Source organism: Plectropomus leopardus, chromosome 6 (genome assembly GCF_026936395.1).
Source record: "Plectropomus leopardus strain MGB_pleo_1.0 chromosome 6, ASM2693639v1, whole genome shotgun sequence".
Lineage (NCBI taxonomy): Eukaryota > Metazoa > Chordata > Actinopteri > Perciformes > Serranidae > Plectropomus > Plectropomus leopardus.
The window spans coordinates 34,489,817-34,505,369 of NC_142181.1; the positions used below are offsets into that span (position 1 = coordinate 34,489,817).

At 36.9% G+C, this 15,553-nt stretch overlaps 1 protein-coding gene across 1 annotated transcript in view; it reads right to left on the reverse strand.

The window, feature by feature from the left end:
• The window catches only part of ccdc9 (coiled-coil domain containing 9), a 42,947-nt gene that overhangs the window by 19,566 nt on the left and 7,828 nt on the right, over nt 1-15,553 (reverse strand). Inside the window, 6 exon segments of the mRNA XM_088079333.1 lie at nt 1,686-1,730; nt 6,225-6,286; nt 7,437-7,618; nt 8,591-8,755; nt 9,126-9,209; nt 10,378-10,743. Of these exon segments, the coding sequence (XP_087935459.1) occupies nt 1,686-1,730; nt 6,225-6,286; nt 7,437-7,618; nt 8,591-8,755; nt 9,126-9,209; nt 10,378-10,743 (904 nt within the window).

Sequence of the window (15,553 nt, forward strand, 5' to 3'; positions counted from 1 at the left end):
AATAATAATAATAATAATAATAATAATAGTAATAATAATGTTATTTTTATTTAAGCTGCAATCAGTGTGGTAGAAGAGATAAAGCCTATCTCTTAGAGAGGAGATAGAGAGAGAGAGAGAGGATGAGGTGAGAAAGATACTGTCTGAGTAGAAGTGACAGAGAACGGAAATGATTGAGAGAAAAGTGAAGCAAATAAAAACAGGTGAGAGAAACAGAACCGATGAATATCCGACGGCGGGATGAAGGAAACAGAAAAGGTCAGAAAGAGGGAAAGAAAAGCCTGTCAGTAGGAGGAGAGGAAGACAGTAAACGATAGAGGTGTGAAGGAATGAAAACAGTTACGGCAAGATGTGAGGAGGAGGATGAAGAGCAGAGGAGGGAGGAAGTAAAGAGAGAGAAGGTCAGAGAGGAGATGCAGAAAGGGAGGGGGAGGATAAGAGCTTGAAGAGTAAGAGAGGATAAAAAAGGTCAGGAGGAGAAAGATACAAGTACAAAAGAAATGAAGGGATCAGTGAGGAGAAAATAAAAAAAACTGAGAGGATGAAGATGAAGAGATTGAATTGAGCCGCTCGGGGCTGTGAAGAGGACACTCAAGTCATTCCCGAAATGAATGGTGACGAAACACGCACACACAGATATATGCAGCTAAAGCGAGTGCAGGCTGTAATTTGGGTCAGGTGTATGTCATAATCTGTGATAAAAATTCTCCAGTCAGACACAAAGAAAATGAAAGTACTGAACAGCTGTTAGAAACAATTCTCAGCTTTTGTTTGAACCTCCTCACATACCAAAACAACCTGGAAGATCTGACTGCTGACTGATTTTGACCAGAGAAGCGACTCTCCAGTGGATCTAAAGCCAGAGAAAAGGCAACACAAACACGAACGCCTTATCTACGTGTAAAACACATTGTTTTGAAAACTGAGTTTTTCTGCTTCTGTTTAAAAAAGTACAAATTCTGTCCAAATAACATTCATTTTACAAGATATCTACAAACAAAGCATGTACTTTAACTAATTTCTTGTTGATTTTTGGGTCATTTCTTCTTCTGTTGCTCATTGCCATCATCCAGTTTTTTTTTCCATTCATTTATTTATGAAATTTTTAAAGAAATCAGGTCAATTCGCTTAGGTTTTAAAGGGTTAATGTGCAGCAAAAAATCCACAAGTACATGCAGGTTTCAGAAAGCTACATTTAAGACTAAGTTTGTGAGAGCTTTATTATTAAGAATCCTCGTTGCAAAATAAATAGGTAAAAAATTGGACAAAATAAATCAGGAATTACTGTACATTAAAATCCTGTTCAGTTATTTACTGTCATGTGCTTATGTAGTACACTAAAACTGGTCTCACTCTTTCAATTCAAAACTATAATTAGTAAGAACCATCTTTAAGATATTTCATACTTTTAAAAACTTAAACAATTCAGATTTTAAGGTTTTTATATTATGTGTGATGTGACAGAGATGCAAATTGCAATTAAAGAAATATATCAAAAACAGTAAACTGAGTTAATAAAAATCCTAACGACAGCACAAGGTTTGTTAGTCAGGGGTGAGGTTGCGGGTGCGTGTGGTTGGGCGCAGCTGTTGTGCTTCAGACGGACACACAAATAAAACAAAATCAAACACACGCACACACGCGCACACACAAATTGTAATCTCAGTCTCATGCTGTGGTCTAACCTGAGGCCCTGCCCTGAGGCTCTGCACGAGAGTTACGCCCCCGGGCTGCAGAGAGGACACACACACAAACACATTACAGTATGTCCACACACACACACACACACACACACACACACACACACACACACACACACACACACACACACACACACACACACACACACACACACACACACACACACACACACACACACACACACACCTGATGCACAAGATAAATCAAAGACACAATAACCATGTAAACATCATTATTTTGCCACTAAGCCAAAAGATATTATCTATGGTAAGGCAAACACGAGACACACTGAGGCGAGAGATGCATCACCGGAAAATAAAAAAGCTAAACAGTTAAATCTGGCTACCTCTGAAAAACTCTGTTCACATTATAGTTTTAATTTTACCAAAATATTGACATCTTAATTTATTTATTTCAGCTATTAAATTGTATTTCTAAATTTGAAGATTTTTAAATTGACATTAAACTTTTATAAAACGGCAGATTAAATAAGACTTATTTAACATAGTTCACATTTTTATAGTTAAAGTCAGTCAAAACGAAAATAGTGAAGTCTGCGTCTGATCCACTGGAAGTAAAAACTGTGATTTAATTATTTAATGACCGCGCATTCGTGGAAATATAATTGTTTTTTAAATAATCAGGTTTTCAGAAAATGTCTGGAGAACAAAGCTGTTTGCTCGGGATATTTTATCGTCAAGTTGATTTTTTTTCTCTAACTAGTAAAAGAAAACTTCCAAAAAAATACCTTTTGTGTTATGAACTCAATACACTATTCAATACAGATTGGCTTTCTTTTTTTTTATATAAGAATATCCACTTGTGCTCCTTAAATCTGCATTATGAGCACCAAGCCAGTAAAAAAGGAAGAGCTGCATTAAAAATGCAAAGCCACTCAAACAGAGTTTGAATTGTTTTCTTTCCTTGTCCTGGGATTACCACAGTCCCACAGTGAATTATTTTATCATCCGGATGACTGACTGAAATTAAAACATGCATGAGTAAAATTAAGCCATAATAAAGCTCCTCTGCTGACACGGCAAGGAGACGATTTCAGAATCTCAAAGTGTTTGACTGACTGTCTGGGTTAAATGTCAACAAACACAGAAGGGCTCGGCACTAAAATAAAACTTAATGTTAATGTTGATTTAAATAACTACTTGTTATTTTAGAGTAAAATCCCTAAATCATTTTTATTTAAATAAAACTTGAGGACTGTTCGTTATATTCAAGAGGGGAGGGGGTTGTGCAAAAAAGGGGGAGGCATGTCAAACTACTTTTTAAGCACTGTGGAGGAACCTGGGTGTTTTTAGCTTCAGGGAGTGGCATCCAACTTTAAATGTCTGTATTGTGTATTCATTTTACCACAGATTTAAAAAAATCTTTTTTTACAGAAAACTTGCCATTTTTTATTTTTTTTTAAAAGAAAACAAGGCATGTTCTCTTTAAACATCACCGAAAATAATTTCCTGACAAATCACCATTTATCACAGTCAGAATGTAAAAAAAGGTCCTTGAACATATCAAGAACTATTATACAGGTTTTGAAAACAAAATTCTATGTCGTTCTAAGTATATTTTTTTTATTAAATTCTAAGTATATATTTAGTTTTCCAAAACTTACTTACTTACGGTACTTCACATATGGATGCTATTGCAAAGAAACTACAAATAAGAAAATGAGGATGCCTCAAACTCATCTGTCCCCAGGCTGCACAGAAGATCTCTACAGTCAGCACAGTTTCAAGATTAGTGTCACCAGTCCTGACCAAATGCCTCCCCTTCTGTTCCTTAGTCATAGCGTTGGCCAGAAAAGTGTTTTCATGCGGAACATTCTGATGTCTAAGTGGGACTGACCTTTGACCTGTTGGAAATAAAATGTCATCACTTCATCATTTTATCCTATAAAATATTTTTGTGAAATTTTGTCATAATCATTGTATGAAATCTTGAGTTTTGCCCAAAAGCATGTTTTGTGAGGTCTAATCAGTTCATAATTGAGTCCATGTAAACATAAACAACAACATTTGCATGGAATAGTACATGCTATCATGAATTACATTTATTGACTTTTATGTCTACTACTATATGTTATATTATTCTTACTATTATTGTTGCTGTGCATCTCTCTCCCTCACCTCTGTCTTTTTCTTTCCTATATATGATTTTGTCATCTACTGTAATTTATTAGTTTCTTTACAACATCTATTGCTTGTCTGTCTGTCCTGGAGGAGGGATCCCTCCTCACTTGCTCTTCCTGAAGTTTCTACCATTTTTTCAGTCATTATAGGGCTTTTTGGGGGAATTTTTCCTTGGTTGATGTGAAGAGTCTAAGGACAGAGGAAAAAGCCCTCTGAGGCAAATTGTGATTTGTGATAATGGGCTTTATAAATAATTGACCTGACTTGAATTGACTAGTGGACATCTATGTCAAAATTCAAGGAAAATTTGATTTATCCAGCTGCTGTAGAAGCATAAAAACACATTTAACCTTCTACTGCAGAGCCTGAGTACATGCCTCTTGTAACCGGTTTTCCCATGTTTAAGAAAAAGGGGAGAAAAACATTGCTTGTGCATCAGCAGTGTTTCTCAGTAAGTTTCAACTTGGCTACATTGAACATACCCAAGCATTTAAGTATTGAACTGTATTAAGCAGTAGCAAATGAACGCTCAACAAACTTGTCTTGTCAGCACTTGTGTCATTAACAAGTCTCTTTCCATTGCAGCTGGCTGAAAAAACATAGTCGGATGGTCCAGCTCTGGCATTTCATTTGTGCTCGCCACACTAGGTGGGTTTCCATTACAGATTTGCACAAAACCTAAGCGATATTTTAGAAATGTGGATAAAACACAGTTGCAAGATGACTGCTGAGTGATGTTCTGCTTCTCCTCTGGTGATCACATTCCAAGAAGCACTGCGATGGATGTTCAGAACATTAGCAGCTTTATTTCTATTGCAGCCATCACACTAGTCGTTCTTATTTCCAATCCAAGGCCACGCAGGCGTGTTATAGAGTGATAATGGAAAGGCGAGCCTCTTATATGTGGGAGCGGCCACGTATAAGGGATTTCTAGGAGGTGATAGTCCACGATTTCACAGAGGAATTGTGGATTCAAAACTTCCAGATGATCCACTCAACTTTTGAAGTTATGTGATGCAATAACAGCTCTTGTAGCTCCTGCTGCATCCTGAGGGAGCCAGTTCCTACTGACAAGCACATGGCCATAGCATCATGTGACCTAGAAAAGCCAAAAAAGTGTTTCCATTGCAGTTTTGCAAAATATGGCTTTTTTAAAATCGCCTGAAATATCACCTCATGTGAGCGTAAAAACTTCTTCTATTAGGCATATTTTATATTCACAGTTTCAATTTGTGCAATTTGAGGGTTAATGGAAACCTGTCTAGTCTGACTTGTTTGCATGCCAGTCTGCTTACCTCAGCATATGCAATCTAATTATCAATTGTTAGGATCCTACACCTTCAAATTTCTGGACACTGTGTATTTAAAAACATTGGGAATACCTTCTCAGTTTGTAGATAAAACCTCCCTGTCTGTATTCATTTTGTGTTTTAATAAAAAGAAGGGAATTACAATGTAAGAGGGCTGAGGGCAACATATAAATTGAGAGCCAATATAAAATACAGATGTGTTTGAGTTTTGGGAGTCATATTATGGAATGGACTCAGTGCTGAGTTGAAACTGTGTTGCTCTCAGTTGAGTTTTAAAAAAGCCTTAATATGAAGAACAATCAGAGATTACAATGAAAAAAGATAATAATAATAATTTAGAGTATATTGTTTAAGTAATCATTTATTTCCTGTCTTTGGTATTGCTGTTATTCTGTGTAATCCCTGGGTGGATTTAGGATGGACAAAAATGAGCCTTGGGCTTCAGCCTTTTCCTTTGTCTAAAATTTGTGTGAAATAATCTTTGTTTCTCAAGTTGTATGTAACTGAAATGAACATTATTCATTCATTCATATGTTGCTAACAGTGTCTACTAAAAGTTTGTGGGCTTAACTTGCACTTGGCTTGTCCATTTACTGAGTACTATGCGTGTGGCTGCATGCCCTGGACTGTGAACCCAGTTTTATGTAAAGTATGATTTTTTTCTCTCTTTTTGGCTGGTTTATTGTGGTCAGGGCTGTTGATCTACTTGTTGTTTTTACCTTTACTTCACTGAAAAAGACTCAGTTGGCATCCATTAAAAGAAATTTGGGGTCCTTCTGAACGTTCCTCTCGGATCAGTGTGACCGCAACTCAAAAGGTTGATTTGGACTCCGGGGAAATACAGCTTGCATTTACATAACAAGCTTAATCAACTCTCATTTATGTAACGGACTTAATTAGCTGCAGGAGGGAGCTGGTGTTGTGTCCTGACAACACGTTGGAGTGACATCATGTAGGACGAACAGAGACACAGGACAGAGGTGGTGTCATCGTCCTGCCAGCTGTTGTGTAACCACAGCAACAGCAAACTAGTAGTGTGTGTTTGTGTGAGTGTGTGTGAGTGTGGACTTGCCTTTCCTGCTTCCCTGCTCGGGTGTGATGCCCTCTGAGGCCACATATGGGTCCTCCTTGAACCTGTGAAAAAAGCCACAGGGTTAGCAACACACACACACACACACACACACACACACACACACACACACACACACACACACACACACACACACACACACACATCAAATATCAGTGTGTCCTTCTCATCACGCCTGTCAGTTTGAATAAAGATGACGACAAACTCTTCCGATCGTCCTCACCTGTCCTCTGTCCAGTGGCAGAAGAAGTACTCATACTCTTTACTTATGTAACCCTTTGACAACTGAGCAAATTGGTTTGATTTCTTTCAAAAATATGTGGAGAAGGCAACAAGACACTTAACAAGACATGGCCCAAAAATTACCAAAAAACTAAGAAAAACATTCATTTTTGGGTAATTTCTTGTCACCTTTTACTAATTTCTTGCAATTTGTGGGCCTTTTTTTTGTCAAGATGGTCATTGCCTTTTTACCCCCCATGTGTTACAAAGAAATCAAAGCAATTTGCTCCCATTTCGAAAGGTCAAATAGCTCGTGAAAGGCATCTGAACGCAGCACAAGAAAACTGATATTGATTCAGGTTTCAAAGGGTTAAAAGTACTACTACCACGCTGTAAAATACTCTACAACATGTAAAAGTATTTCATTGAATATCTTACTTTAGCAAAAGTATCTAAGTATGATCTTGAAAACATAGTTTTTAACTATTTTATGACAGTTAACCCTTTAAAACCTGAGCAAACTGGTTTGATCTCTTTCAAGTGGGACATAACAAAACATGGGTAGAAAGCAGTGAGCAACTTAACAACACATGGCCCAAAAATTTGTAGGAAACTAGTAAAAGAAATAACAAACAAAAAAGAAAAAACAAGAAAATTACAGAAAAGAAGCAAAACACAAAAAAGACGATGAATATGTTGTTTTAGTAGAAGTATGTAAGTATGATCATCAAAATGTAGTTTCTACCTATTTTCTGACATTTTATAGACAATCAATGAATTAGTTAATCAAGCAAATGCCTGGCAGGCTTATCAATAATGAAAATATTTGTTGTCTGTAGCCGTCAATAAAAAAAAACTATTAACCAGACACAAACACAGAGCATGAGAAACACAGAAAAGGCTTAAGGTGCTGTCCCTCATGCTGCATCACAGAAATCTCTTCAAATTAAGGTTCAATGCTTCTTTCCTCACATGTTTTCTGTCTTCTGTGCATCCCACTCTCGTCTCCACTGGCCTGTGGCGTTACGATGGCGTGCCAGTCTCTCCTCGTCAATCTGCTCACGCTCCTTTTTCCAGCGCAGGTACTCTGCTCTCTCCCGGCCCGTCATAGACATGGTCATGTCCACAGAGCCTTTCGGACCAGGCCTTCGGCTCTACGCAGACAGGAGGGGTCACAGAGGGAGGGAAATTAATAATGCTACAGCAGGAAGTCATTCATTCTTCATTCTTTGATAATTTTGGCTGTGGTCATGTATATGGTACACATTTTGGCAAGATTTTGTTGTTTTTGTTTAATCTTGGAATTTCCAGCTCAGGTCCTACAATAAGTCTAAAATACACTGTTGAAACTTAATTTTTCACATTCATACTGTTAAGTGCAAAAAATGTGCCACTGAAACCCATTCAAACTGACATTTTTGATCCCACAGCCATCAAAACATAAAAACATGCATTGTATTATTTCTGGGTGTCATCCTGGGCTTTTGCCTTGGAATTTGTCATTTTGACTATGTTCCACCTGATGACGTTGTGGGAGTGCAGAAATGACGAGACAAAGAGACAGAGTCGAGTCTGGTTACTCTCACCTTAAAACAGCAACACAAGCTCAGTAAAACAAGCTGGTAAGGCTAAGCTGCGCCAATAACAACCGTGAAACTGCATTTCCCAGAATCCCCTTCGCTCAACTCTGAACTCCGCTTCTTAAATTGAGCAGCAATGTTTCTATAATGTCATTTTTACTATATTTGGTATATGGAGAAAATACATGCTATTATTACTAGGTGCACTGTCACAATCAATGTTGCTGCAATCCACTGACATATCCCAGGCTGTGTATACGTAGTATACTGAAAATCATTTTTTGTGTTTTTTCTATCTAAAAACATATTGGCGTCATGAACAAAAGGCATTTAAAGGGTTATAATTCTGAAAATTAATGAATATTTGATATTTATGATTAGGACTGATGTTAGTTGAAAGAATTTACTCAATGAAAGCAGAAAATAATATAAATGCACTTATTTTTTAAAGCTTTATATTGAAAAGTGCGTTATGTGTGTGCAAAACGGTATGAGTGTTTGTAAAATAAAGCGAGCCCTAAAGAGTTAAAAAACAATGTTACTCACGGTCCACTCTTTCTCCAGTTCAGCTCCTGTCTTCACATTGTCAAAGTCCAGCCCTCCCCAATTTCGTATGTGTCTCCTGCTCCCCTCCTTGCGGTCCACATCTGGTGCCGGGCCTGAACGTCTCGGGTCGTCCAGGAAATTACGGATTGGCTTGTCTCCATCCGGCTAAGGAAAGGAATCATAAATGTCACATTTGGCAAGTTTACTCCATGTTCATTTACTCCACAACCTGCTTGAGGAACATGTTGATAGAAGTAAAGCTTTGTTAGTTTCTCCTTAAATCTCAATTTAAAACACTTAAAATTTCTCCTTTTGGTCTAAAAAAATTGCAGAAGGTTGAAAAAATTAAATATGGGGCCACTCTGAGAAAAAATGGGAATATAAAATGTTTTAAGGTGGTTAATAAAGCTAAATAACAGACGAACAAACATGAGAGTCTGAGCAGACTGATGGGAGGCAGTAATCACTACAGATGAAAGCCATCGGATGAGCTAAAACATTACAAAATCATTTTTAAAAACAGTGACTCTCATACCCGCTGTCCTCTCTCATACTCTGCTATTCTCTCCATCTCTTCATTCATCTTCTCAATGTTCTGTCGCCTCTTCTCCTCCCATTCCTGTCCAGAAAAAAAACAAATAAATAAACACAAGGGTGCATCATTACTGACAGTTCAAAAATTCAGGAAAATTCATATCTTCCATCACATAAAGTACCAGAAATACAAAATTACAACGTAATTCCACCAGGAATACAGACCTGATGATGTTGCATTGCTTTGTGGTAAAAGTTGAGACAGGTTAAACTTTTTTTTGCAGGAGACCCTGACTTTATTTTTTTTTTAGCACTGACACTCCCACTGTACCACCGGATGGCAGCATTCAAAAAGGGAGAAAAGTTTCAGAAAAGGGTTTTTGCAGAAGATTATGATGCCACAAAAAAGTTGACTTTCTGGATATAAAAAGTCAACACATTATCATTTTTATTCTATTAGAATCTTGTGTGTCGTTTTGTCAGAATTAGCATATGAATTCTTGAGAATTCTTGAGTATAGCAAAAGACATGTTTTGGGAGCTCACAGTGACCTTTGACCCAAAAATTCTAATCAGTTCATTCTTGAGTCCAAGTGGACGATTGCACCAAATTTGAGGAAGCTCCCTCAAAATTGTCTTAACTATTGCATCCACACAGTGAGACAGATGCAAGGTCACAGTGAACTTTCACCACTGTATTCCAATTAAGACATTAAGTATAAACAGATGTTTGTGTCAAACTTGACAAAAATGTCTCAGATTGTTTTTGAGATATCAGGTTCACAAGAATGAGACAAATGTGAGGAAAAGTAACTTAGACTTTTGAACCATGACCACCAAAATCTGATCAGTTCATCCTTGAGTCCAAGTTAACGTTTGTACCAAATTTTATGACATCTTCTCAAGGTGTTCTTGATATATTGCGTTAACAAGAACAAAACATTCAAGGTCTCAGTGACCTTGAGCTTTGACCACCAAAATACATTCAGTTTATCGCTGAGTCCAAGTGGATGTTTGTGCTAAATTTAAAGTGATTCCCTCAAGGCGTTTCTGATGTGTTGCTTCATGAGAATGGGATGTTTGACCCAAAAACATAATGCCTGACATCTCCAGCGTGGAGATATAAAAAGAAGAAAACATCATCAGGTGTATTAGCAGACGGACCAAATTATTTTCCTTTTTTGAATTGTCACTGTGACTTCATATCAGTCAATAAAGTTAAGTATCTCTGTATATTAGTTCATGTGCACTCACCTTGGATTTCCTGTCCATGCTGCCTGGTGTCCCTCCTTCTCCTCCTCCTCCTCCTCCTCATCCTCCTCCTCCTCCTCCCCTCCCCTCCCACTCCTCCCCTCCTCCTCCTCTTCCTCCTCTTCTTCCTCCTCTGCGCCCTGGTCCTCCTGACTCCCCTTGTTCTCCATCTCGAGGTGTCCTCGGTTCCCATTCTCTCCTCTCCTGGCGGCCTCCTCCTCTGTGACCTCCCCGACCCATTCGTCCCGACCCCGTCCTTCTGGGAGGGCTTTGGCCGTCGTGCGGCCCTCCTCGGTGGCCATCGCTCTCCTCTGATGTCTTCCGGCCTCGAGGCGTCCCAGGTTTCCAATCGTTCACGACTCTCTTGTCCTGCAGGAAGAACACATTTAACACAGTATGGATAGTAAGTTTAAATTATCTCTACTGAGTATCATACTATAATCCTTGGGTTCCGCTTTAATATTACATACACTTGTATCGCTCTGCGCACAAAATGCACTTTTCAAAAAAAGGCTATAAAAATATTATACATTAATAGGATTTTCTACTTTCATTGAGTTTACTTTTTAAACAAATATCAGCCCTAATCATAAATATCATACATTAATTTTCTGAATTTAAACCCTTTACATTCCGAATGATTTTTTTTCATGATGCCAGTACATATTTAGATGAAAAACAAAACAAAACAATTATTTTCTATATACTAAATGCAAAGAGGATTTTTTCATTAATATCCCAGTCTGGGATATGTCAGTGATTTGTAGCAACACTGATTGTGACAGAGCACCTAGTGGAAATAGCATGTATTTTCTCCATATACCAAATATAGTAAAAATGGGTCATCAGATGGAAAATGGTAAAAATGACAAATTCCATGGCAAAAGTCCAGAATGACACCCAGAAATAATACAATATGCGTTTTTATGCTTTGATGGCAGTGGGATCAAAAATTGCAGTTTGAATGGGTTTCAGTTGTGCATTTTTTTCACTTAACAGTACGAATGTGACAATTTTGCTCACTCGGTGTATTTTAGACTTATTGTAGGAGCTGAGCTGAAAATTCCAAGATCAAACAAAAATACATAATCTTGCAAAAATGTATGCCATATGAAAAATGAAGAATGAAACGTGCATAAAATGCACAACACAGTCCCTAAAGTTAATAATTTCATTCAACATGTGTTATTGTCATTCAAATCCTTGCACATTCAGAAGATTTTAGGATGAATTTATATCTTTCAAAAATCCTACGGAAATCTGTATGATTTTCTTGTAAAACAAAACATTATTTTAACCCATTCACACTGCTGTTACAAGGGTCAGTACCACGGTACTTCACTACTCAGCATTGAAGCAAACAGACTGTAAATTACTATATTATCTGTGCATAATCATGTGATCATCATATTACTTTAGAAATTATATTTGGCTGGAAATGAAAAATGAAATGATGAATGGACATAGAGGTTTAAAAAAACAACAACAAAAAACTGACATCCTGTCCTAAATTTTACCCCCGTACTTTGATTTAAACAGACTCAGTCTTCTTAATCTGAAGAATTGGTGCCATATAAAATGCACAATAGACGAATCAGGGCCGTGGATTATGCAAAACTACAATATGATGAAGTCAGAGAGTGAGACAGCGAGAGGCAGTGATAGTACTTCACTGTTTCAAAGAGCTCTTTAGGCTCAGGGATCAGGAGTCTGTTGTTAAACTGTAGAGAAGCTTCAACAGACTGATGAACCAAATTTAACATGCTGACCCAGTTGAATTAATTAGTTACAGACAGACACATCGATCAATATAGCACATACAAAATTTAAGTGAAAGTGCCACATGGAGGCATATTAAAAATACTAAAAACAGGTAGAAGTTTCCAAAGAGGCTTTTTCCAGGTACCTTAAAGTAAGTTTAAAATCCCAGGTTTTCATGTTATCCCTTTAAAACCTGTTGCAACATCACTTTCCTTGTGCTACTTTTAGATGCCTTTCAAAAGTATTTAAACTTTTGAACCTTGAGAAAATTGTTGCAATTTCTTTTAAAAAATGGAAAAAGGGCAAACATTATTTTTAAAAAGCTAGAGGAAAATGTCTAGGGAAAAAATATAATATTATAATTATCATAATTATGTACTTGAAATTATGTTACAAATTTGTTATCATTTTCAGCACTTTTTCCAGGTCATTTTTGTGTTTTAAAAAAGGAAAAATTCTTATCTTTTCTTTTTTTAGAAACACATTTTCAGGTAATTTTCGTGTACTTCCTGCCTTGTAATACTTTCTTCCTTCGTTGCTCATTGTCTTCCTCCTCTGTTTAGAAGATATCTAGAAAGATATCTAGCCAAGTTTCACAGTTTTCAAAGGGTTATGGGGCAGAGTAAGAAAATGCCTTTTTATGTATTGTACTGAGGGAACAGTGAAGGTAATAAAGGCCTGGGAGTGTAATCTATGACTGCACTGTCCTTCAGATGAGTAAACCTGGTGCAGATGCCGACTTGTTGCCCTTCAGACCAGTTTTTGTCTTGTAACTGTTACAAGTTGAATACCGGCGGTCTGCAGTGGTTATTTTTGAGGAAATCTGGACAGCACTGTTATACCATTGACCCTTTTTGGACCTGATTATCAACAACTCCAACTGTCCTGCTGCAGGAGGCAAATTATCAGCTGAATCTGCAACTTCTCATGCCATGGGCTCTGTAGTTTCTGTTTACCCTTGAGCTATCCAGCACACAAATTCACCATTCTGGTTCTTTCTCACTGCTCTCATTACGCCATTCTCGGTCGTAGCAGGCAGCTGTATTCAGAGATAAAACTCTACTCTGTACACTACCTGCTCAGCCACAGCCAGCAGCCAGTTAAAAACTAGCTGGTGAACAGAGTGAAACATTTAGCAGCTGAAGAGACAGATATTTTTCTCAGGAGTTGACAGAAACAGAGTTAATATCATCAGCTGGACACAAACACGATTACTAATAAATGGCCATGTTTCACAATGACTGCTGGACGTGTGAAAAAGCAAATGTTTGATAACAAGTTCAATATATCAACTTAAAATGCAATGATATATAAATGTTGTTTCTGCTGCCTCCAAGTGGCCACAATAAATTACTTCTTGCAGGTTTTCCAAAAGTTAAAGAAGAAATTAATGTTCAAAAATACAACTACAAGCTTTCTACTCTGTCATGATAATTTATCATTCAATTTGTCGGATGCATGAACTGCATGCATTCTGTTGTTGCCTTGTTTTTTCTTCATGTAACAACACAGAAGCCAACATCAGTGAACCCCAGCTGTTTTCCTTTAAAGTGAGACTTATGAGAAAACCCTAAAAGGACATGGCTCACAGCATGACCAGTATGGTGCCACTGTACTCTAACTTGGTTACATATCATGCTATAACAGAGTAGACAACTGCATTGCATACTCAACATAAAGAGTTGGATAAACCGATTACAGCACTCTGCAGGATGTTTGTGTACTTTAATATGTTGACTACTCTGCACCAGAATCTGCTATTATAACATTATGTTTCTGCATCAGGTACAATCAGCTCAGCTCCAGAAATGTTTTCAAATCAAATCAAGGATGAGCAGAGCTGGACAGATGGCTCATCAACACAGTAGCACTCACTGCACAGATGAAACACTCATCTCATTAACTCTCATGTATGTTAACTTTTATATTTTAAGTCTGTGTGTTGTTTTTTTTATGCAAAAAGCTACATAATGGAGAGAGATGGTGGTTATTGTCATTTTATTTCTGGATTTACTGGGCCGTTGCAAGCAATTTGGGACATTATTCAGCAGGACTGCTTTACAGAAAAACTGAATTTAGAGGATTTTTGCAATGTGATGTATATTTAAAGCACCTACAATCTTAGGGGAAAAGGTGTGTTTGAAAAAACAGGGTAAGGACAAACATAAAGAGCAGGTGTGTATCTATCAGAGGGGTTAACTTGTGGAGCGGATGTGATAACAAATTAAAACTGTAGTTCAATCTGCAAATTTCAAAGAATTGTATAAAATATGGAAGTAAAGTCAAGTCAATATTATTTATAAAGCCCATTATCACCAAACATGGTTTGCCTTAGAGGGCTTTACAGCATACGACATCCTCCTGCCCTTAGACCCTCACATCACCTAAGGAAAACAAATATAACTAGGGTTTGATTATTGTTTTGTATGAAATGTTTTAGAATCTTGCTGTTGTTTCTCTTTTTTTGTTCTGTTGTTGTTCTATTCTGTTTTTGATTTTTATAAAACTTAGTAAATGAGTAACTCATGCAAATATTCAAAGAGAAAGGGTAGGTATAATAAGCTTCAGATTTAACCTACCCCTTTTTATCTTTTATCTGTCTATATACATCTTTTTGTTTTTCGTTTTGTTATTCTTTTTGCATTAATGCATTGATGTTATTATGCACATTCATCTTAGCAAATTGTTGACAAGGACAAAATAAATTAGCATTACTACTGGATTAACCAAAAGCAGACATTTCTGTCTGTTTGTTTTATTTAGAAATAATTTATTCATTCAACAATTAGAACTACTATATTAAACTAGACAAGTCACTCAGCTGAGTGCAGATCTCCACCACCGCCCAAGCTGATTGCAACCACTCTGCACTTGGGAGGCGTCCCGGAAATATACACCTCCTCTATTTTTGACAAAGCTGCGGCGCCTTGCACAGGGCAGACAGATATTTCCTAACATATAGATAGAACATAATCATGAGGATGAATGGATTTTTCATTGCTAAAACACAGCCAGAATTTTTTGATCCATTATGTTTATAACTGGACTTCAACAGTATTAACTTTGTCTGTGGGCTACCGCACAAGTAGGACATAACAACATTTACACATTAGAACACATTTATAACAGTTCAAACAGGTGCTATATGTTCGTATAAAGGGGTTGGGAGTGTATGGTTTTGTTGCAACTGTTACTTATTTCATATTTATTTTGTATTTTATAAAATATTTCATTTAATTTGCATTTATTTATTATGTTATTTATATAATTTTACATTTTATTTTTATTAATAGTTTTAGAATTGATATTTTACTTTTTTATTTATTTATTATTTCTTTATTTATGTATTCATTTTTTTTACACTTTGATAATTATGCCTTAAAGTTGTCTTATACACACAATATGTACATTGTGTCTA